At 36.1% G+C, this 27,554-nt stretch overlaps 3 protein-coding genes and 1 pseudogene across 3 annotated transcripts; 3 read left to right on the top strand and 1 right to left on the bottom strand.

The window, feature by feature from the left end:
* Positions 1-665: 665 nt before the first annotated feature.
* LOC120260848 lies at positions 666-12,043 on the bottom strand (annotated as a pseudogene).
* Positions 12,044-15,220: 3,177 nt separating this feature from the next.
* On the top strand, positions 15,221-16,764 carry LOC120260193 (pollen-specific leucine-rich repeat extensin-like protein 3). Its single transcript, XM_039267633.1, is given in 3 exon segments — positions 15,221-16,312; positions 16,371-16,569; positions 16,622-16,764. Coding segments are annotated over 3 exon segments (1,434 nt in total).
* Positions 16,765-17,479: 715 nt separating this feature from the next.
* LOC120259854 (RNA-binding protein PNO1-like) lies at positions 17,480-20,214 on the top strand. Its single transcript, XM_039267305.1, has 2 exons — positions 17,480-17,770; positions 19,541-20,214. Exons 1-2 carry the CDS (start codon positions 17,528-17,530, stop codon positions 19,961-19,963), a joined length of 666 nt encoding a protein of 221 aa, XP_039123239.1. The 5' UTR covers positions 17,480-17,527; the 3' UTR covers positions 19,964-20,214.
* A 1,446-nt stretch (positions 20,215-21,660) lies between these two features.
* On the top strand, positions 21,661-27,500 carry LOC120262045 (probable bifunctional methylthioribulose-1-phosphate dehydratase/enolase-phosphatase E1 1). The gene is made up of 12 exons (XM_039270095.1): positions 21,661-21,924; positions 22,009-22,145; positions 22,849-22,944; positions 23,437-23,556; positions 23,767-23,856; positions 24,220-24,375; positions 24,641-24,796; positions 25,526-25,675; positions 25,768-25,869; positions 26,176-26,285; positions 26,383-26,501; positions 27,076-27,500. Exons 1-12 carry the CDS (start codon positions 21,699-21,701, stop codon positions 27,165-27,167), a joined length of 1,554 nt encoding a protein of 517 aa, XP_039126029.1. The 5' UTR covers positions 21,661-21,698; the 3' UTR covers positions 27,168-27,500.
* The last annotated feature ends 54 nt before the right edge of the window (positions 27,501-27,554 follow it).

The following is a 27,554-nucleotide window of genomic DNA, read 5'->3' as shown; positions in this document are numbered from 1 at the left end:
TCTTATTGGCATAGAGCTCCGCTACTCCATGACTCCACTATTGTGGAAAGGCTCATGCTATGATTTGCTTGCTCAATTAGTGTGGGACAATAAGATCATTATCTTTGAAAATATGGCAATATGAGATGCGACAAACCCCTGTAATTTTTATTTTCTATCAAGTGATTTTTAAAACAGTGGATTATTTTTTCTAGTCATATCTTTTTAGTTTTTACACGGTGCATTTGGAATCATCTAGGCTTGTCTTCTGGTTTTGCACGACACCCAACTTGTTTAGAGAAATGTTGTTTTCATAAAAACTTAATGTCTCTGCTCGTCAATTGGGACCTTTTGTTCAAACTCTCATCTAGAACATTTGGTTAGAAACAAACACATGTTTAACTATGAGATACTCTCATCATTATATATATATATATATGGATATTTGTAGCAAATGAGTTATCCCATGTAGTGAGAAAACATTTGATGTTTCAAAGAGCTCAGATGAAAGTTATTTCTTAGAGCCTCCATCACGTCCGCTACTTGAGTTTTCTATGTATGCTAGCTGCAAGCCTAGTTTATCCACTTTTTCCCTCAAATAAAAAATATAAAATAAAAAAATCATTTTTTAAAAATAAATAAACCATATTCATTAATTACAAATAATTTTATCCACACGTACCACAGGAAGATGAACATTCTGATTTATTTTTTCTAAAAATAACTTCAAACATAGAAAAGAACTGCATTACATAAAGGATCTACTCCTGAGCATTATTCAATTGAAAGTATTACAGCATTTGATATTACACTTACAAGCTCTGGATGCCATACATACATACATAGATACACATTATAACATCACAAACTCTTCCTAAAGTTGTGATTATAATAACTATTATTATTATTATTATTATAGAAATACCAACTTATCTCACTTGGCAAATAAGGGGTTTCTTCATCTCCATGGACAAACGTAGACACTCTGATAGATGAACCGGCTGAGCTGGAACCCAATGATACCGTTGCAAAAGTCTGGCCAACCATAAATGAACCGTGGCTAACCCTAACGCTCGACCGGGGCAAACCCTCCGACCAGACCCAAATGGTGCGAGCCTTAGGTCCGAGCCCAACAAACTAACTTCCTCTTCCACGAACCTTTCGGGCCTAAAGGCCCATGGATCCTTCCAAATGGACTCATTATGGGTTATAGCCCACATATTCACCATTGCCGTGGTCCCGGCCGGAACAAAAAATTTTCCAACGTGAACATCATGAACCGCCAGACGAGCCCAGGATAGCAGTGGCCCCGGAGGATGCAACCGGAGCACCTCCTTGACGATGGCCTGAAGGTAATGGAGTTTCGGTATATCGATGTCTTTTACGGGCCGGGCCCCGACGATCAAGTTGAGCTCTTGTTTGGCTTGAGCTTGGATGTCAGGGTGTAAGACCAGTCTAGCCATGATCCATTCTAAGAGAATGGCAACCACATCTGTTCCCCTGAATATCATTTCCTAATAATCAACATAATAAAATAAAAAAATAAGACCATAATTTTTCTGAGCAAATAATTGGATTAGTAATTAAAGCAAAGAACATGAAGATATGGAGGACATGAAAAGGGCTAGAGCTATTGCCATTTGCCACCATGGACCATCACTAGAAGCCCCACAATAAACACAGAAAATGGCAGTTGTTAAGATCTTGTTTCCACTAGGAGTATATATGGTAGGGCCCCGGCCATGTAGTCTATTTTCATTGTGCATGCCAAATGAGGGTGTTTTACATGAATACCCCTATTCCATACTCATTTATGTATATTCCCCTTGCTCCTACATGTGAGTCTTTTAGCCTAACTGATTCAAGTTGTATGTCTAACAATTTATGTTCATATGTAAAGATTTTACAGGGGTACTTATGTAAAATGAGTGCCAAACAAAAAATTGTTGGATTTGATCTTCTTTGAGATGAGACAGTTACTACTCCTTAAAAGATAAGATTTGTTATTGGCACTATCTTTCAAGTTCATTTTTCATTTACTTTTTGATATTTTACAAAGCTATTCTTGTACTTTTCTTGTCCCCATAATCACACAGGTGTCTTTCAAACTATATACAAAAATATATATATATATATATATCTCTTCAAAATCTATAATTCATGAAAATGAAAAATGAAAATCAGGATAAGTCTTGCATGTCTCAATATGCTTATCCTACCCCTAAGCTACTAGTGTCACGCACATAACTGGCTCTTGAAGCAAACTCGCAAACAGACAATCAAGACAAACATTAGCGGGTCCTCAAGAAACCCTTATCCAAATATTAACAGAATTAACACAAAAACCAAACGAAACTGATCAAATCTCATCATCATGCATGCATTATATTACTTTGATGCATGTATGTAATAACTCATATTTAATTATATAAATCATCTGCAACAGATTATAAAACCATATGATCAGCATACGAGCAGCATCATTTTGAAGTGTTGCACAAGAGACAGAGGGAGGAAGAGCATACCCAAAGGACAGCAATGGCATCAGAGTCAGTGAGACTGTCCTCTTGAGGGAGACCAAGAAGGACGCTAAGGAAGTCATCTTTGTTGAAGTCATGACCAAATCCAGTTGATCTTTTCTCATCAATGATTCTGCCAATAAGAGCTTTAACCTTCAAAGCCAAAACCTTGCACCTCTTACCCCACACCATGGAAATCCAGTAAACCACCCAAAGGGAAGTGATCCTCCCAGTTAAACCTCCCTATCAACTCATATCCTTCATTAACCATCTCCACCAACACTTGTTTATCCTCTCTACTCAACTCACTCCCAAACACACTTCCTATAATACTCTCCAATGACCCTTTTTGCAACACACCTCTCAACCTAACCATCCCTTCCACTTCCATCTCCATCATCACCTCTTCCATCATCTTATCAGCAACACAGCTGCGTAGGCCTTCCATGGCAGCAATCCTTCTAGGGGAGAACATGTGCGTGGCTGCCAATCGCCGGAGATGGCGCCAGTATTGGCCAGATGGAGCAAAGCCAATGGCCCTCTCAAACATGAGTGAACGAGCAGAGATCTTTGTAGGTCTATCTGAGAATGCTGATCCAGAAAGGATCTGTCTGGCGGTGTCTGGGTGGCTACTAATCACTACCGGTTGTACGCCGAGACTGAGATATAATAGGTGGTCAGCATCACATGATTTGGAAAGACGGGCGAGTTTCCTGTGAGCAAGAGGACCCATGAGAGGAAGTGAACCAAGAAGTGGCCATCCAATCACACCCTTTGGCACTGCATGGCTGTTGAAGTGAACGTTGCGCCATGCAAAGCCACCAGGTGTTATTAACCAAAGTGTTTAACAAGAGTGGAAGGAGAGTGGAGAGGAGAAGAGGCCATGGCCAAGGAGATGGGGTAAGGATGGTGGTGGCTAAGAGGGAAAGAGCAGTGAGGAGGATGAAGAAGATGGTTATGGAGTGAGTCCTCATTTGAGACTGGTAGATAATTAAAACTAGAAGTGCAGGTTGTTCAGGATGTATGGTGGCATTTTATAGGGAGAGGAGATCATCAAGTGCTGGAATCATCAGGTGGGGGCAATAGAAGCAACGATAAGATACTTCATATTCTAATGCTGGGGTGGTGTATCAAGGTGGGTCCACGAACACGTACTACTGTCAGGTACTGTGTTGTGTCTATGGAATGTACATACGGGGAGGACAAGAAGAAGCAGTTATTAGATAAAGTAGAGGGAGTTGATTGTAAACAGCTACAAGAAAGAAACTGAAAAGGGAAGACTTGCTTACTGAAATGACATCGATTCCGTACTTGGTAGCGCTCCAATGCGACAATCTCTGTCAATGAACTGCTTGGTTTTTGTTCCTGAATATAAATAATAAATAAATAGTTCAAATGAAAAAAAAAAGAAAGAAATTATAATCCGAGAGAGTTTGATTTTTGGCATGCATAACAAACAAGCAGTTAATTATCTGTCAAAACCAAGATTAATTATTACATATAGCATCATTAATGATAAAAACTACTACTAATCACCATCCAAATAACTTTGCAATGATGGTACATAATTAATGAGGTATATATGCATATATAGTGTGTGCATCATGCAACTTCAAATCATTTACAATCAAAATTCAGAAATGCAAGGACTAGAAATACCAATCAATCAATAAATAAAAAGGCAGTCGATTAAGGAAAAAGAAAAAGATCAAAAGGATAGGAATGAACAAAGGACAGAAGCAAAGGGGGAAAAAAAAGAAGTAGATAAGCGACAAAAAGAGTAGGATATATTCGATGGATAATTTGGCCCCGGGGGATTTGCTGTGTCGGCCACCGCAGACAGTTGTGTGCCAATTAACGGTCGGTTGCCCGTTGACAGTTGTTATCCAGATCTCAATTAGTAGTAGCGTGCCCAGTTGCCTGTTTAAAGGAGAAGCACCTTTCACACACTACTCCTCACTCTCATCCTTGATGGCTACTTGAGCTTTTGGACTGTCTGCTTAACTTTTCTGTATGTTTTTATAAACATTAATGTAGATTTAGTTTTCCCCCCTCGATGCCAAGAAAGTTCTAGCCTCAAAAATTATAGTTATTTTTTTTAATTTGTATTTTTTGAGGTAAATCATACAATTGTATGCTCTTGTAACCATGTCCTTGTTGTCACCTTCTCAATGATAACTATCTTACTCCGTAAAACATAATTCTCTATAGCAAGAAAAGTCCATTAATGAGCGACAGCAGCCAATATCTGTAGGGACATATTTTTTTAAGGGTAAAGATGTCATTCTACATGTATGTATTACGAATCAAACAGAGAAAATGGTTGACTTGATAATGAACAAATACAACAGCAAGAATCTCGGTAGGGTTGAGGTTTGAATGTGTCCTGTCAATTGTAGGACCATTGGATTTACTGGAGATAATGTGTTTCTTTGTTTTTTGGCTGCAGATCCTAGTGCTGAATGAACACCATTTCTCATTCAACAACAGTGTACATACATATAAATATATAGTCTGACTGCGGTAGGGAGAAAGAGGTGGTGTCGTAGAATCAGCGCCCCTTGAAAAATGGCAATTATAGATTATACCCACTGTACACGAATAAGCAGATATACACGTTCACAAACACGTAAATAAGAACTTCACTATATATATATATATATGGATATTTTATTTCATATTCATAATACTACACTTTTTTCACAATAACAAAGAGTTGACTTGAAGATTGAGGCATGTATATGCAAAGAAACAAAATCACTTGTTCATTTTTCTCAAAATAAAAGAAAATAAAATAAAAAAATTATTAATAGCCGCACATCAAAAGAGAATCAAACGATCAGAAAGAGCGCACATCAGATTGTATGACTTGGGGACCAGAAAAGTAATAAATTTCATATAAAGCTGGAACATATCAAGGGGTATAACTATCAAGTAACTCAATTATAACAACACTTCGCAACTGATAATTCCAACAACAAGAATGCTGGTTCATGAATAAAATTTGACAGTTGAGAGAAGACTTTTGCCTTGTTTATGATGGAGAGGTGTGATAATGGTGGCAGTGTGTGGCGGTGGTGGAGGTGCTATGAAAGGGTTTATCACTTTATCATGTCATTGTAGCTGATAATGCCCATGTCATTTGTCCCTAAAAAAACATTATAAAACCGGCTAGACAACAAAAAAACCAATTAGGCCTAAACATGAATCTAAAACCGTCTGCATAATAGATAATCACTACCAGCGCGCCTTCCCATGTCCTGTCAATTTTCTTAAAGCTCCTGTTTCCATTAAAACCCACACATAATGACTGGGAAGCGTAATACAAAGTATTACTTCTGCATAATGGATAAGCATTACCAGCGCCCCTCCCCATGTCCTGCCTAATTCTTGAAGCTCCAGTTTCCATTCAAACCCCCACATAATGACTTGGAGGAGAGCACAAGTCATCTAAACAATAAGTGAAACTCAATCCCGCGTGGACTTCAGTAAGTTTCAACACGTTAAAATTTGTCAACAACCTCAGGTTAATGTTTAAAATAGTTCAGAGAGATTAGCTTGTAAGGGCCTTTGTTTAATTATCAAAAATGACTGCCACCACTATTACAAGAAAGTAAGGAGGGTCCACAGCAGCAAGCAGGTCATTTTATAGAAAGTGATCAGTGAAAATAAGAATAATGAAAGCACTGTGACACTTATCAGGTGCATAATGTTGACAAGCAAAGAAAGATGATCCCTATACACCTATAATCGAATAATCAACAAATAGAAGGCAAGGACAATGCTATGTTCCTGGAGTCATGCGGGCACTCTAAAACATTATTGCCTACTTTGCTGCAGAGGAAAGGTATAGTGCAGTTGATCATCTAACAAATGCTTTGAAAACGCTAGCAAAGAGTGAAACTAAGAATAATGGAAGCACTATGCCACTCACTTATCAGGTGTATAATGTTGACAAGCAGAGAAAGATAATCACTATATACCTTTAATCAAGGAATCAAAGAAAAGAAAACAAGGATAGTGCCAGGTTCCTGAAGCCATGCTAGCACACTAAAAATTATTGCCTACTTTGCCGCAGAGAAAGGAATGGTGAAGTTGATTTACTATCAAATGCTTTGAGAACACACAACACTCGCACTATCCACAACATACAGTAACAACACCTTTCGAATGTTGATAAGAAATTAAGAATTCACAATCCAATCAATCTCAGTGCTGCTCTATAGATTAGACAGGTATCTATTGGAGATTCTCAGTCCAACAAGATAAAGCGGATCATCTTTACAACATGATTATTTTTAGAAAACAAGTGGCGCTGATACGGGCATAAAATAACTAGAAAGTTCAAAGAGTGGGGTATGAGTGCTTAAGGAAGGTCAGCATATAAACAGATCTGAATAAACTATGAATTCATTCATTCTGGGGTTTGGTGAGGTTTCCCTTCTGCTAATGAAAAATGCCTCCACACAATGGTTTGAGTGGTTACTATTTGTCCACCACCGCATGCTAATTGAAGAAAGCACAATGCCCGTGGGACACTACCTTTTTAATATGAAAAACTCAAAACTCACAAATATCATTGCCATCACAAATAAGGAAAATGAACTGGGAAAAGACTATTCTAATCACAGAAGATAGTACACCCACTAACTTGTTAAAATAATTAATTTCTATGAAACAAAAACAAATTTATAAATGCAAGCTCACCTTATCATAGTAGCAAAGGAGAGGTTGGCTGGAGGCTGAAGTTCAAGGATAAGGATATCCAAAGGTACACAAATCCAAGGTGAGGAGGCCAGCGTTCTTTTGCAAGAAAAGATCTTATGGGGACCCCCTGCTCATAATGCCTCCATAAGTCTGCAAATCATGAAGGTTACACGTGTATGCTAGAAAAAGAAAAGAAAGAAGGCCCACCAAAACCAATGGGACCATGTAAAAAGAAGCCATGCTGTAATGGAGATCACTTTCTCCTCAAAGGGCTTAAAATTTCAATGCCTTATAATAGAATAGCTGGAGTGGAATATTGTGATCTAGCAAGCAATACCAATGTTGGGCCAAAACGGCTGGACATCTGTCCAGGATAGAAGTATTTCTAAACCAGAAACAGAACCATTAACTAGGATACAGTGTCGTTCATTAATTACTAATACTGGAATTATAATGTTCATGCAACTAAGACTCTTATGCTCTGTTTCGATTGATGGAAAACGGAGGAAAGGAAATAAAATGGATTGCCAAATGAAGAGAACATCAATAAAATTTACTATCTTGTCATTTCATCATTTTGGTTCAAAGTATTTTCTTTCCCTCTCCATTTTCTCACAATCCAAATGCAGCATAGATGCACAAACTATCTGGATAAACTGCAGCCCATAGCAAGACGAGCTATTGCTACTTTTCTCCCTGACCTCATATTTTTCATGTTGCAAGGACATTTGAAGAGATATGCATGACCAGCTAGTAGACAAATAGTACTCCAGTGCAAAATGGCCATGACTCACCTGTGGACTTGAATGAGGAAAGATGACCACCTTTATCTAGATTATTTCTCTCTAGCATGTGACTAGAGGCAAAAGAGCATTCCAGAGCCTAGCAATCTAAGCCAGCTACGCTAAAGGTACAATATTGCAGAAGTCGAAATTTTTAACTTGGATTGCAGCACACATAATAGGCACCACAAGACGAGCCTTGCCATGCAATAGTCCAAAATTTGAGAAGCCCACAGGAAACATCCTATGAAAATCCATACACAACCAAAAGTAACGGGGAGATAATTTACCAATGAATACTCCTGATTGTGGATCCACATAAAAGCGTCATATCGGATGGTCTTTAAAAAGCATCTGCACCAAAGACAACAATACCATCTCTTTTTAGCTCTTAAGCAAATAAAATACCATACTAACATAATATCAATAATATCAGCCAGATTTAGCCACTGATCCATAATTTAGAGGACTTGCTTTAACATTTTTAAATAAATATCTCGCCAACATAAATAATTGCTCATCTTTCAAGAAAGTATAACTACCACATGGGTGTTGTTCAAACCAGTGTCACCCATGAGACGGCACTGGCCTGCACGGCACATAACCTGGCTTGCCAGACACACACCCCCCAATATAAATATAATTTTATTAAATGAATTCCCCCGCTCTCTTAATTGTACTTATTTATTATCTCATAAAATATAATATTAAATCTTAAAATCGAACGAATTTATATACATAAGTAAATAATTCATGCATTTTAAACTAACTTTATTAAATAAATGTTAAATAAGATATATGCAAAAAATTTATAACACATATTTTAAATTTTGAAATATATAAACGAAAAATGTATACCACATAGACTAACATTATTAAATATTTTTTAATAAAAACATATGTGAACATGTCTCTCATGTATATCTAAACTCTTGAAATTAAAAGTGAGTATTACATACACGTATATATCTAAAATTTTGAGATATTTTATCTACATTAAAATTAATATTATTTGGTATTTACAAAAGTGACACTAGTTTTAGTTACACTTTCAGGTGCATGATTATTTTAAAATAATTTTAGTAAGACTGATGTTATATTTATTTAAAATGTTTCTTCAATTCGTTTTTTGAATAACCCATGCCATTTTTTCATCCATAAACTTCACATTTAAACCATATAAATCAATCAAAACTATAACCATAAAATAATATAAAACCCCAAACATAAACCCTAATTAAACATAAATACTATAAAACCCTGTATCTAAAATTCTAAAACTCTAAACCCTAAATACTAAATCTAAACAGTGAACAACAAAACAGTTTATAGTTGAAGGAGGGGTTTTCCAATTTTCCATTTATGGTTGAGATTATAAATGATGAAACTAAAGTTTTTTTTAATAATTACGAGAGAAATAATGACTTGATTTTGACATGGATAACAACTTGACATTAACGGAAAAACTATTCAGAAACCTATTATATAAAAATTTCATACTCTTTTGTAAATGCTTCCAAAATTTACTTATTGAACGTTTTTTTCAAGTTTTTGAGTTTTTTTCCCGATTTTAAAATACAATTTTACAACTAAATGGGCCGACACCCCCATTTCCCAAAACGCAGGTTGGTGGGGCCCAACATAGTTAGGAGATGGGCCATGCTGGCCCAGGCATGCACAGTACCCGACCCGCCTTGAAACTGTGCTGTTCTAGCCCGGCATAGCCCGTTTGACACTGAAGTGTTGTGACAACATCAACATTACCATTGAGAAGCCAACCATTTGATGATGGACACAAGGTTTCCCTGGTAAAACTTGGTAATGTAAGCAGACCATGCACGCTACAATAATTTAGGAGCTTTCAAGTAATTCTACAAACAAAATAAACAAAAACTGAAAAAATTAATCAAATAAGCATGCTAAGAATTCCAGGTATCTCTTTTTAGCTTTCAAAATAAGACATTCTACCTATCAAGGTCTAAGCAATTCCGGCTAGGGGTGGACATGGGCCGGGACTGGGTCGGGTCTGGGCTAGACTAGACTCAAATATACAACCCATATATTCGGGTTGGGCCGGGCCGGGCCATGTTCGGGCCAAATTGTTTTGATCCAAACCTGACCCATTTGATTGTCATTAGGCCCAGGCCCAGCCCAACCCGACCCAAAACATAAATAATTTTTTTATATAATAATTAAAATAACTAAATAAAACTACTACTACAACCCCTAAAATTTTTTCAAACATTTTAAAAAAATACAACACAAGTATTATAAATGTTTACTCTTTTCAAGCCTATTACTATTATATATATATATATATAATTATATATATTATAAATAATATATGATATATATATATTATTTATTTATTCTGGTTGGGCCGTGTTGGGTCAAAATTCATCTGACCCAAACCCAGCCCGAAATTCAATCGGGCCAAAACATTTGAGCCCAACACAGTTTTTTGGGCCAACTTTCTAAACACAGGCCCTGTATTTTTTGGGCTAGGTTTGGGCCAGCCCATGGGTCGCCCGGCCCATGTCCACCCCTAATTCCGGCTAATCTCTTACATGGACTGACGAAATTGCAAACATCAAGCTCAACTGCTTGTTAATTCGTCAGTAACAACAAAATATCCCCGTCTTTTTACTTCAATAAAACTGTGGTTTATCCAATTTCTTACAAGATATCCCCGATTCTTTTCATCTTGAAATGCTTCTAACATTCTTACATATGAAAAGAAGGTCCAATTAGTAACACATCTAATGAAATGGAGGCACCAACTAAAAATATATGGGCAAATAGACAAATTCAATCAGGCTAATATGTAAGAAATTAGTAACAAGTAAATAAATTTAAAAGTCTAAGAAGAAACAAATACCAATAACTTGCAGTTTGTCAGATTTGCACCACAAAACCCTCTTTTAAAGGGAAGTGTTACTGCTGCTAATTAAACATTTCAGCTCAGGTCCTTCTTGAACAGCTACTATTATCTAACCACTGCAAAAGTATGCTCAATGAGATAAGGGGGAAAAACCTAAACCTCCTAGAGCATACCACAAATAAGGTTCTTTTTCGCTCTTCAATATTATTCCTTACTTTCAGAGTCCTTACGTGCTATCATTCAAGAGATGCAAAGAAACATTAATCGATAGCTTTACTGTCTGTTATTCCTAAGAAAAAGCAATAACCAAAAAATCTGTCTATTATTCCTAAGAAAATGCAATCACACTATCCGCATTCACCAGCAAAATTACATGCAGTCCGGACAGAAGTTACTTCACTTTAATCATATGCAATTAGCAGCAAAAACCTTCGCAATCAAGGAGATCAACTTCAAAAAAATAAAAATAAAAAAAGAATACTAAAGATGGCTTCTTTGACCAACAAATATCATTTAGAGTATCTGATAAGGCTAAGTATAAATAGCAGAGGGTCTGCTAAGCCAAAAAACTTATCCCAATACTTGTTATTTTAGCATCCAATGCCACCTGCCACAATTAAGTGGAAACTCTTAATTGCATCTCTTGATTAGTTAACATACTACAAGCAAACATTATTGTTTTGGATAAACTGACTTATTTCTCTATGATTAAGATTATTTGTTTAGATGCCACAAACTGAAGGAAAAGAAAAGAAGACTATATGCAAAGTTACAACAATTGTTCCTATTCATAACTGTTCATGATTGGGAATTGGGAGATTAAACCAGTGGGCGAGTAAAGCATCTTATTCCATTAGGTTATTTACATAATAAAAATCTTATTAAGAAGACTAAAGTATTTATGGTCAATTTCAAAGACTCAGTATCATTGCCATAATAACTAAAGTCAGAACATCATTTAAACATTTAAACATATTGTGACATATATTACAAAAACAGGAAACATGTGATGAGAAGGCCACCTAATCTATCTGTATTATGCTGAATCACAAAAAGTACTTCCAGCTGGTGCTCAAAACACAATGAAAATCGCTACACATTTCAGCAAAACAAATAAAAGCAAACAGTGAAATACTAGAAGCAGTACTGAAGCACCCAAGAAAAGTTGCAAACCACATCTAAAACATATAAAGTCAAACAAAAAAAATGCTTCTTTCTATCATTCAAATGTGAATTTCAGTAATAAAAGGAAAATACATCTAAAATGTCATATAATCTTCTATCATAATGCACCTCTGCTTCTCCAACAAGGACAAATATCAACATTAAATTTAGGCATGACAAATTTAAAACAAATTTATCAAATGGCAGTCTGCTTTCATTTGATAAAAAAAATTATCAAATTTCTTTTGAGCTTTGAAATAGGATATCATGATTAGAAGGGTCATACAAAGGTTAAGCGGGACAGTATGATTATGACAAAAAATTTCATGTCTTAACCAGGTCAACAAAATTAGACATGAAACACAGTTATATAAAACCCAACCCTTCTTAATTTCATACTATGTTTATGTTGAGTTGATGTGGTGTTGTGTCAGAATTTGCCTCCTTATACATCACCATCTAATTTTTAATCTCCTAATATGCCAAGCAAATAAGCATGCAAAAGTTCAGGAAAAATGAAAATAGTTTCAATCACATTGAACTGTAAAAAGATAAAAATCATGATTTCTTCCAATGAAACTAATATGCAGAAACAAGCATATCGGCAAGTCCAGAAGTGACTGTTCAAGGAAAAAATTGCAATGAAACCCTATTGGTCATCACATTCTTTTTGGCAAGCAAAATGCATATAGACCTCCACTGCTGAAGCATCAGATCCTCCTACTAAAGTCTAATGTAATTCAGGTATCTGAGAACAAAGACCTATATGTCACATGAAATAGGCCAACAAGGGTGCTTCAGATGATAGTCCTAATGACAGTGCTAAGGGAAATGAGATGCAATCATGACAGCTTGTCTGATGGTCCATTCAGAGTGGGTTTGTGCAATAAAACTAATATACAGAAATAAGCATATTAGAAGCCTGGGACTCTTTGAGGAAAAATGCAAGGAATTCATGTATTCAACTCTAAATTCCTTTAGTGAGCACAAAGCATATAAACTTTAGTCTTTGATGCACCAGATCCTCCTACTGAAGGCTGATGTTGTTCTGGTGCCTGAGAGCAGATCTATACACACATGTCACCCGATCGAAGGCAACAAAGGTCGTGCAAATGTAAATTTATCATGGTAAATAAATCCTATCTTGCATTTAATTTGGGTTAGATAAACAGTTCAAACACACAAAACAGAATGCAATATGATGGTTCCCCAAGAGTTTTAGAAGATAAATTCATCATAACATTTTTTCTAAAAACATAAAATAAGCAAGAGCATCCAAGAGCTAAACAAAAAAGGATTTACCAAACAGATCAAACACAAAAACATTCCAACAAGAATTTCCAGGTTATCCCAGAAACCCATTGTCTGCAATAAACTAAGTTGCATTGCCTAAGATATTCATATTCAAGCAATCAAATCCAAAGAATGCACATAAAAAGTATAAAAACGACCAAGAAAGCTCTCGCGCTATCGCTTACAATTTGACTAGGGTTTAGTACTTGCTTAACGAGAAGATGACGATCTTGAAAAAGAGTATTAGATCAAACATACCTGAAAATCGATCACATTACCTTTTTCCATAGTTTAGAGTTCGATTCACTGACATTGATTAGGGTTACCGGAGAACAGGGAGGAAGGGAGGAGCAGTGACTCACATCCGCGTCGTGAGGGTTCTTGGCGTAGCCGGCCTCAGATGTCTGGCAGGAGTGTTCGAAGATGAAGAGGCGATCGAGATCGCTGGGAGCGGCCATGGATTCTTGCGAGCTCGGAGGCGAAGGACGACAACGGATGCCGCAGCGATCGTTCTCGAGCTCGCGTTACCCCCATCGAAAACGCGGGTGAACAACCTCCGTTATTTATGAATTCATGGGTCACAATGGGAAAGAAACCCAGTCACCTTTAGTTGGGTTATTTGCACATACACCCTCGTAAAAAATAGAAGAAATAGTTATATTTGTCAATTTTTCAATGATAATTATCTTGCAGTTCATGAATTTTTTTTAAAAAAAATTTAGAAGTCCCTCGATTGTAGACATCTTGGATTTATTTGAATATATCATTTGATGCTAATAATTGGTTAGTATATTAATATTAAATCTTTTATATAAATTATTCATTTTTTTTTTTGAATAATAGACGACAAACGCCCTTTTTTATGAATAGAAACAATACTAAACAGTACTGGAACCCGGATGCACAGTATATGTACAGCATGAGAATAATATAAAAATCCCGGATGAACAGTGTATGAACAGTGTATGAACAGTGTTGTTGGGGGAGAGATTTGAACCCATGACCTCCCCCATTCATTTTTTTTAGAAAGAATGGGTTTAATTTCAATTTGTATAGATAAAAAACATAAATATTGTAGAATTTTAACTCTTCACATGTGTCTAAATTTTGACACATAACTTATTTACATTTGTCAATATATATATATATCAATTCATGTTTAATTATGTATGTCTTATGTCTCAATTATTTTTTTTTAAAAATTATCAGATGAATTTAAGATGAATTTCAGTATTGATACATTTCATAATTCACTAATTCCTCACCTACTAACAAGGTGAGATTCTCGGTAATTATAAACATAAATAATAAATAGATTTTGTTGTATATAAGACTATTGACTTGCACTACTCAACCACACAAGCACGCCTTCCCTATCATGATGTGACAAAGATGCCACTAAAATACAAAAAAATCTCTTCTTCAAAATTCAGCCCATCCATTAAAGTGGTACTAAAGAGATTTATTGATAAGATAGTTTTAAGAATGTATGTTTCGCTAAACATCCATTGACTCTTTTTGGTCAATAAACAAAGGTTAGTTTGAGCCAAGTTTTTTATTTTTTTTTTTTTTTTTAAAAAAATTATTGAAGGGAAAATTCATTACTGAAATTGGATACAATATACTAAATTTCATACAATTCCAACACACACGGGACTAAAAATATTTATCCGTTGCAACAGACAAAGACATTACAACAAAACACCCAAAATTAAACATCCAAATTAAAGGCAAAAAACCAAACCAACCGAAATCAACGGTCAACCAAGAAGAAAGGCGCGCCATCCAAATTCCAACGACTAGTTCTTGTTTATAACCCCTCCTCCCTCTCGTCCCCCCGCCCTCTTTTCTTCTCAGCCTTGGGCTCTCCAAGGGTGAAGAAGCCATTGCTCACCATGGAGCCCTTGGCCCATTCTCTCCTTCTCCTCCTCTTCACCTTTCTGCCTTTCTCCTTCTCCCTCTCCGACGCCGAGGCCGCCTTCATTGCCCGCCGTCAGCTGTTCACCTTCAAACACTCCTCCGGTGATCTCCCTCTCAACTATGACTTTGGCTTCAAGATCAATATCAAAATCAAGAACCCTCGCCTTAAAAAAGCCTTCATTGCGCTGCATTCTCTCAAACGAGCCATCTACTCTGACCCTAAGAACTTCACCGGAAACTGGGTTGGCCCCAATGTGTGTTCTTATAATGGTGTGTTTTGTTCTAAAGCTCCCGATGATCCAACTGTAAATGCCGTCTCTGTTCTTGATCTCAATGGTGCTGATATTGCTGGTTATCTCCCTTCTGAGCTTGGTTTACTCACTGATATTGCTCTTCTTCATGTGAATTCTAATCGGTTTTGTGGGGTTGTACCTGAGAGCTTCTCAAAGCTTACAAGGATGTCTGAGCTCGACTTGAGCAATAATAGGCTTGTCGGGAAGTTCCCTGATGTTCTTATCGGTCTACCTGAGCTTCGATATCTTGATCTCCGGTTTAACGAGTTTGAAGGAGAGCTTCCTAAGGCACTCTTCGATAAGAAACTTGATGCATTGTTCTTGAATGATAATCGGTTTATTTCAAAGATACCAGAAAACATCGGCAACTCTACCGTTTCCGTGCTTGTTCTGGCCAACAACAAGCTCAATGGTTGTATCCCAACCACCATTGGGAAGATGTCTAGCACTTTGAATGAGCTTATCTTGACGAACAATGAGTTAACAGGTTGTTTACCTTCAGAGCTTGGGTTCTTGGGCAATGCTACGGTATTGGACATGGGGTACAATTCTCTTTCCGGAGAGCTGCCAAAGAGTTTGGCAGGGTTGAAGAATCTTGAGTATCTAGGACTTTCTCATAATGTATTGACTGGTGTTGTGTCTGAAGGTGTCTGTGGCTTGCCTAAGTTAACAAACTTTAGTTTTGGAAACAACTACTTTATGGGTGAAGCAAAAGAGTGCGAGGTGTTTGATGATAAGAGTAATTGCATTGGTGAGAGGCCCTAGACAAAAGGAGTCTACCATTTGTGCTAAGGTTTTTAATGGTTCTTTGATTTGTGGCAAAGATTCTAAGTGTGAATCTCCTGCTCCAACCTCCTCTAAGGGTCACTCTTCTCCACCTTCCTCGCCACCACCGCCACCAGTCAAGTCACCCCCTCCGCCGCCGTTATCATCACCACCACCACCTCCACCGGTCAACTCAACACCACCTCCACCATTAACGTTCCGGCCGCCTCCACCGGTCCAATGGCCTTCTCCGCCACCACCGCTTTATTTCGCCTCCACACCGGCCATTGTCTTCTCCACCTCCACCGGTCTTCCAAACACCACCACCACCGCCACCACCGCCGCCGCCGCCGGTATCATCACCACCACCTCCAACTCCTAAGTCAGACTTTGATGTCCTCCCTCCAACACTGGGACTTAGCTATGCATCACCACCTCCACCCCAATACCCTGGCTACTAACATTGATCAACTGTCAAATTTCCAAGAACAGTATACACTTGCCAATGCTGCAGTAAAAGAGAAGAAGAGAGAGAATTTCTTAATTGATTTCCCATACTGGGCAATGAAAACAAATTGAGGGGAAAAACACCAAATTCACAGCCATCTTTGAATTAACAACACTGCTCTTCATTACTCTTTGAAAATTTCTATACAGCCTTTTTCATGGTTCTCTTAATTCTCTAGAAAATGTATTATTAGTGGGCAATTAATTAGAAGTACATCAGTACATGTACAGAATTTGTGTGGTTTTCTGAAGGTGTTCAATCTAGAAATATAATTCGGTTAATTTAGAAAGTTAATGCGTTATAAAAAAAGTTATTTTACATGGTTTCAGTAAAATATTTCTAAATTCTCATTTATAATAGCTGATATGTATCCTGCTAACCATATAATAAAAAATAACATCATATGGGGAACACATATCAGGCTATGATAGAGCGGATGAGGAATACTCTGTTTATGAAATCAAACAAAATGAGCTTCTATAAAAAAACAATTAGTTTATGTAATTAAGCGTGCTAAGCTGTGAATTTCTTGAAAAAGCTATGATATAATTATTTGTGTTTTAGGGGGTATATGTGCAAGTATAAACGTTAGCTAGATTTTTAATAATTTAGTTATTTTCAAGGGTATTTCTGAAAAACCACCCCACTATTTATATACTCGAATTCCCCTCTCAAAAAAACGAGCCCTAGTTGTAGAGGGTTGCTTCTCTGTGGCCATGGCGTCGAGCGAGCTGGCTGGAGGCGCCGTCGCCATGGAGATGGAAGTTAGAGGGCCGGAGGCGGATCTTCCCCGGCCAAAGTTCCCGGCTCTGAAGCCTCACGAGATGTCGGACGGGAAGGTTCAGTTTAGGAAGGTGCCGGTGCCGCCTCATCGCTTCTCGCCTCTGAAGCGGTGCTGGATGGAGATCTACACCCCCATATATGAGCAGATGAAGATCGATATCCGCATGAATCTTAAGGTCCCTCCCTTCTTCTCCGTAAAGTTCTCTATTTGAGCTATGAAAACGAAATCATTGAATTATTATGCGAACTATTTTTAAGATATTATAATTCGTAATTTGTGTTCGATTCTTTGGTTTGAATGGATGAATATGTTTTGGCACTGGAAATTTTAGTTGGAGGTGATTGGTTATGAATTCATTTGTGGATGGCTTTTGTTAATCTTAGTAGCGCTGGTCATTGACGTTGTTATGGATTTTTGGATGTTTTTTGGTAATAGGCACAATTTATATTGATAATAACAGAAGAGATGATTTATGGTTAATTGGCGTATGAAGACTTTGGAGAGAAATTTAGAATTTGATTAAGTTAAGGGAAAAATCACTGGAGTGAAAGCTTTAAAAATAGAAAAAATAAGTTTTAGCATGAGCGAGTTGTGGGGAAAAATGTTCAAGTCTGTGGGATTTTAATTTGTATTGAGCTCTATGACTGCTTGATGGTTATAGTTTAGAGCTTTGGATTTATAACCAAAGTCTTATCCCTGGAATTCATTGGAAAATTTATACAAATAATCCTACAAATTAATTTAATTGCACATGTGGCTTTATATGGAATTTATCTACTTGTGTTCATGAACAAATTTGTTATCTAATGTACTGAATAGTTGATGACTAAACTAGATTTGAATGTCGTCTTAACTTAACTGGTGCATTTACATTTATTCTTAGTGACTTAAATGCTTGAGGTTCTGAACTTCTTGAGACAAATAGAATTTTTTTTTGCATTTGATGAGGAAGTTGGTAATAGATCTACTGAATTGTCCAGTTCGGTATCTGAGCTCTTGAGTAATGACTTCCACATGGGCCAAATACCAATTTTCTTTGCCATTTGAACTTGAGGTATCTGTGAATTTCACTCCGCCAGGTACTGAACTTACAGATTAGTACTCACTGTACTTGAAATGTTTTAATTCTACTGGATCAACAGACAGACCAGATCTTTGGGCTTGCCTTTTTGTATGACCATGGAGGACTATACTGGGATGAAATTAGCATAGTTTTATAATCGTGTTTCTTTTTGACCCTGGATTTGTTTTGATAAAATCTCAATGCTCTTACTGTGATGTTTTTGTATATTTATGTTAGAGTTTGCCAGGTTCAAAGCATGGTACTGCCTAGTGTTTTGGTTCAGGATATGCTTAGAATAGTCTGACAGCTTCGTTTTGCTATCACTGTTCAGTTCTCATCTTCTGGATTGCACTCTTTTCTTTTTGTTTTGTTAATAATCAAATTTATAAAAATCATAAGAGTATAAATCATCAATTTACTGAAACAAATATGAAGAGCTTTTATGGGGATATTTTTGTTTATGACGAATAGTATTCATCAAGCAATTTCCAAAAAATAAAAAATAAAAAAATGCAAACACAAGAAAATGGCAGATCTGAAGGGTTATCATTTTTAGAAGAGGCATCAATTACCCTTATTGTTTTAACTTTTAATAAGGGACTGTAGCCTGCTGGTCCTCTGGTTAATTTAGGTAAGGTAATCCTCTTCAAAGCGCAGAATATTTCATTGCAGTTTCTTCAAAATCTTCTTTATTCATGTTGCCTAGAGATGTTCTCTAAATCTATAATGGCATTCGGGAGCATGAAGCATGCAAATGATATTTTAAAATATGTTTCCAACTTTTCCTCAATGAAAATATTTTCTTTCATTTTTTTGTTAGCTTTTGCTTTTAGCTTTAAGTTTTTGCTTTTGTGTCTGAAGTTTGTTTTTTTGGTATTCTAGGCTCGACGGGTGGAACTGAAAACAAGATCAGACACACCAGATGTGAGTAATCTTCAAAAATGTGCTGATTTTGTCCATGCGTTCATGCTTGGATTTGATGTAGCTGATGCCTTAGCACTCCTGCGTCTAGATGATCTCTATGTTGATTCTTTTGAGATCAAGGATGTGAAGGCACTACGCGGTGAGCACCTTTCTCGTGCAATAGGACGGCTTTCGGGGAAAGGAGGCAAAACAAAGTTTGCCATTGAGAACTCAACAAGGACTAGAATTGTCATTGCCGATACAAAGATCAACATTCTAGGGTCATTTATCAACATCAAAGTTGCTAGAGATTCTCTTTGCAGCCTTATTTTGGGATCACCCGCCGGAAAGGTTTACTCTAAACTCAGAGCTGTTTCTGCAAGACTAGCAGAGAGGTACTAGAACATTAGAATTTTGTCATCACGGATTCTATCTTAATAGCAGAGTGAACAGATGTTCATTTTGAGTAATTTTGATTTCCAGATTTTGATTCCGGAGTGATTTGATGTTTTTTCCATTCTTTGCATTTCATGACTGACTGGAACCAAGTTTATTGGTATCATGAATTGCTGTTGGAATGAAGCTCTGAGCAAACATACCAAGATTGGAATTTGGAAAATATATGATTATTGTTAGCCCTTTATCTTATTTTACATTTGTTGTTCTTATAAATTGCAGTCATTTTAGTTATGATTTCATGAGTGGCTATGCTATCATTGGTTTCAAGTTTGGGCACAGCAATGCTATTGGCTGTATTTAAAAAAAAAATTAAGGTTCTGTAATTCCGGCAATAAAATAAATCTCCTTTTTTTTGTGTTTTTTTTTGGAATTTATGGGGTTGTTTTTGTCTAATAATTAGCAATCCCATTTGAGGATGATCCGTAAGCATTCCCTACTGGCAAAACCATAACACATACGTCTAGACTTGTCTTTATTTTAAATTAAGATTTGACTCAAATGGATATTTGGATGAGTGATAAATGAATTGATTAAATAATATTAAACAATCATTAATTTTAACAAACATTAAGCATTTTTTCAGAAAATATAATTTCAATAAAGTTTTTTACTTGTACACTTGAAAATTCATCCAGTTGTGTATGCTTTTTAAAAAGAAATATTTGATTTGTTAGTACTTAAACCTTTGAACTCCACATAAGTCATTAAAATATATTATTACACATTAAATGGTCAAAAACCTGTACATATATACTTCTCAAAATTTCTAATCATCATTAAATTAATATTTTTACATATACATAAATATAGTCCTAAAAAATTAAACTCATTTTATTCATACATCTAAATCCTAAAAACTTCTAACAATGATTAAGTCAATATTTTACATATATACTTATAAAAAATTAAACTTATTTTATTTATTACATCTAAATAAAAATTAACAGTTCCAAAAGTAGTTTAGGAATTTAACTAAATTTTTTAATATTTATTATTATAAAAAATTGATAATTTATAATTTATTTTAATGATGAATGAGGGCTAGAGTTGAAAAACGTGCACAACTTTTAATTTAACCGAGTGTTATCAAAAATATATATATATATATATATATATATATATGAGAAAAAACATCAATTGCGGACATTAGTAGAACACACGAGGAGAGTATCAATTAGAGTGTATAGTGAGAGTTAATTTAGGTTGATTAATTGTTATTTTGTTTGTAGAGTGATGTTTTAGGTGTAATAGAAAATAAAGTTGAATAGCTAAAATTTTGATTAAACAGTTTAGATTAAAAAATTATATATATCATTTTTTAATGTACTATTATTTATAAGCACAATGATACAATTCATTAATTGATTGAACAGTCTAGTCTAAATTAAAATACTACGCTATTATTTATAATCACAGTATTAAAATTCAACGGCATCCATTAACTTACATAGAAGATAAATCCTCTCTCTATATATATATATATATAATTAGGTGAATTTTTGAGGATACAACCACACCACACATGTCACATAAGATGAATCTAGACACAACTCTCAATGCTTTGTATCAAATAACCAATCTTTTCAGGGTCTTTTCTGAAAAACTTCTTTCTATATTCATATTCGCTCTCCTTTTCAATGATGCGTGAGCTTGTAGCGAGAGCAGAGACTGGAGAACAATGGCGTCCGGGGCGGCGGCTGGAGGTGGGACTGATTTCCTTGGCGTCTCCGCTCTGGCCTACTTGGAGGGTACGGCGGTTAGCGAGACGCGCTCGCTGGTGGCTGAGCTATGCCGGCAGTTCTACACGCTTGGTTGGGTCTCCGGCACCGGCGGGAGCATCACCATCAAGGTCTATGATGAGTCCATCCCACGCCCACACCAGCTCATCGTCATGTCCCCCTCTGGTCAATCCCAATTGTTCTGTTGATTATTCTTGCAAATCAAGGTTTATTGATGATTGATTCGGTGGGGATTGGATTGGAATTCAGGCGTGCAGAAGGAGCGGATGGCACCGGAGGACATGTATGTGATGTCCGGAGATGGGACTGTGCTGTCGGCGCCGTCGCCCAAGCCCTATCCCAACAAGGCCCCCAAGTGCTCTGACTGTGCTCCTCTCTTTCTCAAGGTATTCTCTCCATTCTTGGGCTTTCCTTTATGAAAATGGTTGATGTTGGTTGTATGTTAATGAGTTAATCTTGTGTTTTGGATGAAGAATGTGTTTCAGCCAAAGTAAAATTCAAATTGATTTACCAAAAGAGAGGAAAATTGATGGTCTATTTCTACATTCACGTTTTAGCAATTATATTTGAAATTCATTATCTTATTCCGGTAATTGGTATTTGTTGAAGATTTAAATTAATTATGCATTCCAAAAGGCTTGTTGCACTTGAATAATTGATTTGAAGTTTGTTCTTGATGAGACCCAGATTCCAATGGATTAGTAAACTCAAGAGTTTTTTTTTTATTAAAGATGTGGTGTTACTAAGAGTTATACAATTTATTATGTTTCTTAGAAACAAGTTTTTTTTTTTTTTGAGCTAGAATATCAACATGTTTTGGCGGCCAATGATTGATTGGTTGCTTTTCAAGTTATACCAAAAATATCTATTTAACCGTGATATTGCATTGCAAATGTATCCATCACTCTTCTGTGTTGGAATATTCCTTTTTTATTTCTAGACGTTCTTAGATGTTAGTTCCTTTTACTGATGTTTAAAACTATTGACAGGAAACTGACACAAGTATTAAGTTCTCAAATTTGAGAATTTGTTTGTGTTTGCTTTTGGTTTGAGTTTCAATTTATGAACTATCAAAATTATCTTCTGCAGGCTTATGGGATGCGTAATGCTGGTGCTGTTATTCATAGTCATGGGATGGAATCTTGCCTTGTAACAATGCTCCATCCATTTTCTAAAGAGTTTCGTGTAAGCTTTGAAATCTCATAAGTATTTTACGAAATTCTTTTCCTTTTGCCCCAGTTTTGGCTTTTCTCGTAATTAATTTTATGTTTAAAAAGGGATGCACAATCTTGCATAAAAACATAGAAGCTAGCATAGCAGCATATGCAGACCGATAGAGAAGGTTATCTCTGTCAAGTAGTAGGTTCTCTTGCGATGCTACATTCTTTCTCTGTAATGAAAGCAAAAATACTGGACTACATTTTACAGAATCCAGCTTATTTTGATCACATATAACAAGGAAATATTGTTTATCAATGTATCAATAATTATGGACTGTTCTGCTGACAATCTCTGCATTGAATCTCATATGGTACAAATGAGAACAGTCTAATGCAGAATTTGAGTTTCCTGCAGCTTTGCTTTAGTTGAAACTGAACCATGTCTTACTAGTGCCCTCTGTGTGTACTATTATCTCTTACATTTGCTTATGAGAACCTTTTTGATTGATTGATGCAGATAACTCATATGGAAATGATCAAAGGAATTCAAGGGCATGGATATTATGATGAACTCGTAGTTCCAATAATTGAGAACACTGCTCATGAAAGGGAGCTCACAGATTCTCTCAGTGCAGCGGTAGTATTTTATGCTTATTCACTGAGCATATTGTAGATATGCTTATTCAATAGTTTATCTAGATATTCTTACATATTCAGTTCTCCATGGATTATATATATATATATATATTCAATAGTTTATCATAATACATTTTAAAAGATGGTGAAATATTGTAATCTGTTACATATTCATAGTGGCTTGCTCAATATACTAACTGAATGCTTATAGATTGCAGCATATCCAAAATCAACTGCTGTTCTCGTTCGCAACCATGGCATATATGTCTGGGGAGACTCCTGGATTAGTGCCAAAACCCAGGTTTGTTTCCTTTTCCTTTTTCTTTTTTTTTTAAACAAAAATCCGATGTACTGATTTTATGTGTGACATTTTGGCCTGCATGAATTCCTTCAAAGCAACTTTGGCACCTTAAGGAGTAAGGACTATAATTTCCTAGATAGAATGCCCCTATTCATATTTGAAGAATTACCATCCTCTATCCAAATTTCAAGGCCTAACATTTTCTGATAATTTATATATCTTGATTTATAAACCATTAGTTATGACTTTTGGAATAGCACTCATTTGGATTCTGATTTGATGAATGTGGATTTTGAGGCAATTCTTTGCTAATTCCTATGCCATTTCTTGATTAATACACGTAGAGTGCACCTCTTTTTTCAGGCTGAGTGCTATCATTATCTTTTTGATGCTGCCATCAAGCTCTATCAATTGGGTATTGACTGGACTAGTCCTAGTCATGACCATTTAACAGGGTGTCAAGTTTCTACCAGAATTACAGGACTTCCAAATGGCAACCTTGCTAATAACCTTACCAGAGTAAGCTGTTGTATGCCTTTCTTCTTGTTCGGTGCTTTTTAAGGAATGAGGTTGTATAGGTATAAATGGTGGTTTCTTGCAGCCTTCATGCGTACCATGTGGAAAAAACTTGCTTATGCATCTTATTTGCATGAATCACTTCCTTTGCTCCATGTCATGTATATAACTGGGGTTTCTGCTCATGGAACTGTTTTCCATTTTATGCTGTTTATCTTATTTGCTAGTTATTTTTTACATTTAACTGATTGATACAGTTAATCTGCAGCAATGCATTGTTCTTGACATTGAAGGAACAACAACCCCAATATCATTTGTTACAGATATTCTTTTTCCCTATGCTCGTGATAATGTGCGGAAACATTTGATGTTAACGTATGATGACCAGGAGACAAAAGATGATATCAAACTGCTGCATGCCCAAGTAAGAATTTGATTCATTTGATTGAAATTGTTCTTTTAATTCCTGTAAGAAAGCTCTGGTCCATAGTTTTACTCCTTTGCTGGTCCATGAAGCTTGTCTATCCCCCCCTTTTGATGATGGTTTCATTTGATTCGTGCTAGAATTTTTTTTTCTAGCTATTATTTGTTTTAAATGTTAATATACCCATGTTTATATATCATCTTTGCTTCTGAGGATGATCACAACCTATTTGACATGCATGATTTGTGCCTTTGATCATCTAGAAGAGGTGTATCTCTTCCTCTAGATTAACCGCGCTGAGGTGAGATCATTTTATCAGCCTGTAGTTGCATTTGTATGCTTTTGAAAAGCTAGTGTTTTGATGAAGTGATTCTGGCTATAGCACTATTTTTGTTGTTGTTGTTGAGAAATTACATCATAGTCTTAGAACAATGGTAGTATTTATTTTATAGAGACAAATATTAAGCGGGTATTATTTCAGGTTTAGCCCAATTCCTTTTCTATCAATACTTCCTTCTTAGGTTTTATTTACAGTTGATTCTAGCCAACTTTATGTGATATACTCCTCTTAGTCTTTTGCTTAATTTTCATTCCATTTTGTAAAGTTGCCAGAAATAATTACTAAAGACAAGCCATTTACAATTTTTTTTGTGATGATTTTGACATCAAACAGAATCTATTGAATTTTATCACCATGTATCTTTTTTGGTTTGTTCAACTTCTTTGTAGGTCCAAGATGACTTGGAGAAAGGAATTTCAGGGTCTGTGCCCATTCCATCTGATGATGTTGGAAAAGAGGGAGTCATTGATGCCTTGGTTGCTAATGTTGAGTCCATGATAAGAGCTGACCGAAAAGTAACTGCTCTTAAGCAGCTGCAGGTAGGTTTTATTGGTTCTCAATATAATTCCCTGTGGGCAAAATCATCAACTCTTAAAAATCAATTTATTGATTTGGCTTTATTTCTGTCTAGGGTCATATATGGAGAACCGGCTTCAAAAATAATGAGCTCCAAGGTGTAGTTTTTGAGGATGTTCCTGAAGCATTGAGGAAATGGCATGCTGATGGCATTAAGGTCACGTAATAATCACATTTTATTTGGTTTCCATTCCTTTTATCAATATTCAAAAACCCATCACAAGGTCACCTTGAAGTGGATAATTCATGGATGGAAAAAAAAAACTTTTGTTTAATCAATTCATTTAAGTGTCAAATGTTGCAGTATCTCAGACTGAATGACTCAAGGCTCATTTAACTGGTAGATGCCCAATTGTTCGTCCAACAGCGCTTGATTTTTAATTTGAATTACTGATATCATTTGATTAGGAATTATTTTGATATCATTTAATTCGGATAACAGACAACATGATTTTCACTGCAGGTTTATATATACTCAAGTGGTAGTAGAGAGGCCCAAAGGCTGCTTTTTGGGAATACATCTTATGGAGACCTGAGGAAGTACTTATCTGGATATTTTGATACCACCACTGGGTACTATTCCTGATGCATAAGGATGATTTTGATATCTAAAATGAAGTTTACAAACTTGATAAAACAAATTGATCAATCAATTTTTCCCCTGATACAGAAACAAAAGAGAATCACAAAGTTACTTTGAGATCTCATTCTCAGTTGGAGTTGATGAGCCATCACAAATATTATTTCTCACAGATGTCTATCAAGAGGCTGTGGCTGCAAGGGCAGCAGGTAAACATATCGATTTTGTTTTATTTCCTTCAAGATGATTGGAATCTAATCATCATTCATAGAAGAAATTATTGTAGGTTCCATCTTCTATGAGATACGTGATCTACATTTTTTATAGTTATTATATATTTAAAATATGTACCTACGTTGCTACATTCATCGGTTGGTTGGTAAAATATGTAACGATGACCAAGTGGTTTTTTGGTATCTGGGTTTCGTTAAAATCTTTCACAAGTGGTGAGAGTGAGTACATATTTTTGGGAGTGTGATTAGGGGTTATGTGCGGGTTGTCTCAGCACCCACGTGTGCGCAGTCTTGTCCCCATTTGCTTTGTCTAGAATTATGCATGCCTCTGGTTTTTTTAACGGTCTAGTTGCTCATTTTGTAAAAAATTTATAAAAATAAATTTGACTCAAATCTGCCATATTTGTGTGTTTCGGACAACAAAAAGTACATCCAAAGTAGATTCTTGGCCACATTATCAGTCTGCTGTTGCTGTAACTTGTTGCATTTAGTTACCACTTTTTCCGGTGTTCACTTTGGAATCACTTATACCTTCAAGCACATGTTCCAGGTGTGGAAGCAATCATCTCCATCCGCCCTGGAAATGCACCACTGCCAGAAAACCATGGATTCAGAACAATCACATCCTTTTCAGAAATCTGAGTTGATGAAAGGTGTGCAATCAGATAATGGGAGCTATGTAAGTTTATGGAGTTTGTCCGATTGTGAATAAAAAGGTTACGTGGTTTGACCGTGACTTCTCAACTTAAGTTTGTAAGAAACAGCTGTTTTGTTCTCTTGTCATTTGGCCATGAGAACCATTTCAAGAAGTGGCTTATAGTGCATGCAAGATTGACGGTCTGTAGGCCAGCCATCATGTTGCAGCTGTATGTGAGGGTCATTTTACCGTCTCTTGACTTCTTTGTGTATTGGATTCATGGCCCTAAGGTAATATATAATAATAATAATAATAATGGCTTTTCACAGCTATTATCAGATCAGCGTATGTATTTTATATAATATTGAAAAATGAAATTTATTTCTTAAAAA

Source organism: Dioscorea cayenensis, chromosome 5 (assembly GCF_009730915.1).
Source record: "Dioscorea cayenensis subsp. rotundata cultivar TDr96_F1 chromosome 5, TDr96_F1_v2_PseudoChromosome.rev07_lg8_w22 25.fasta, whole genome shotgun sequence".
In the NCBI taxonomy this organism is placed as follows: Eukaryota; Viridiplantae; Streptophyta; class Magnoliopsida; order Dioscoreales; family Dioscoreaceae; genus Dioscorea; species Dioscorea cayenensis.
Note: the sequence above shows the minus strand (reverse complement) of the source record. Positions and strands in the feature narration are given on the sequence as shown.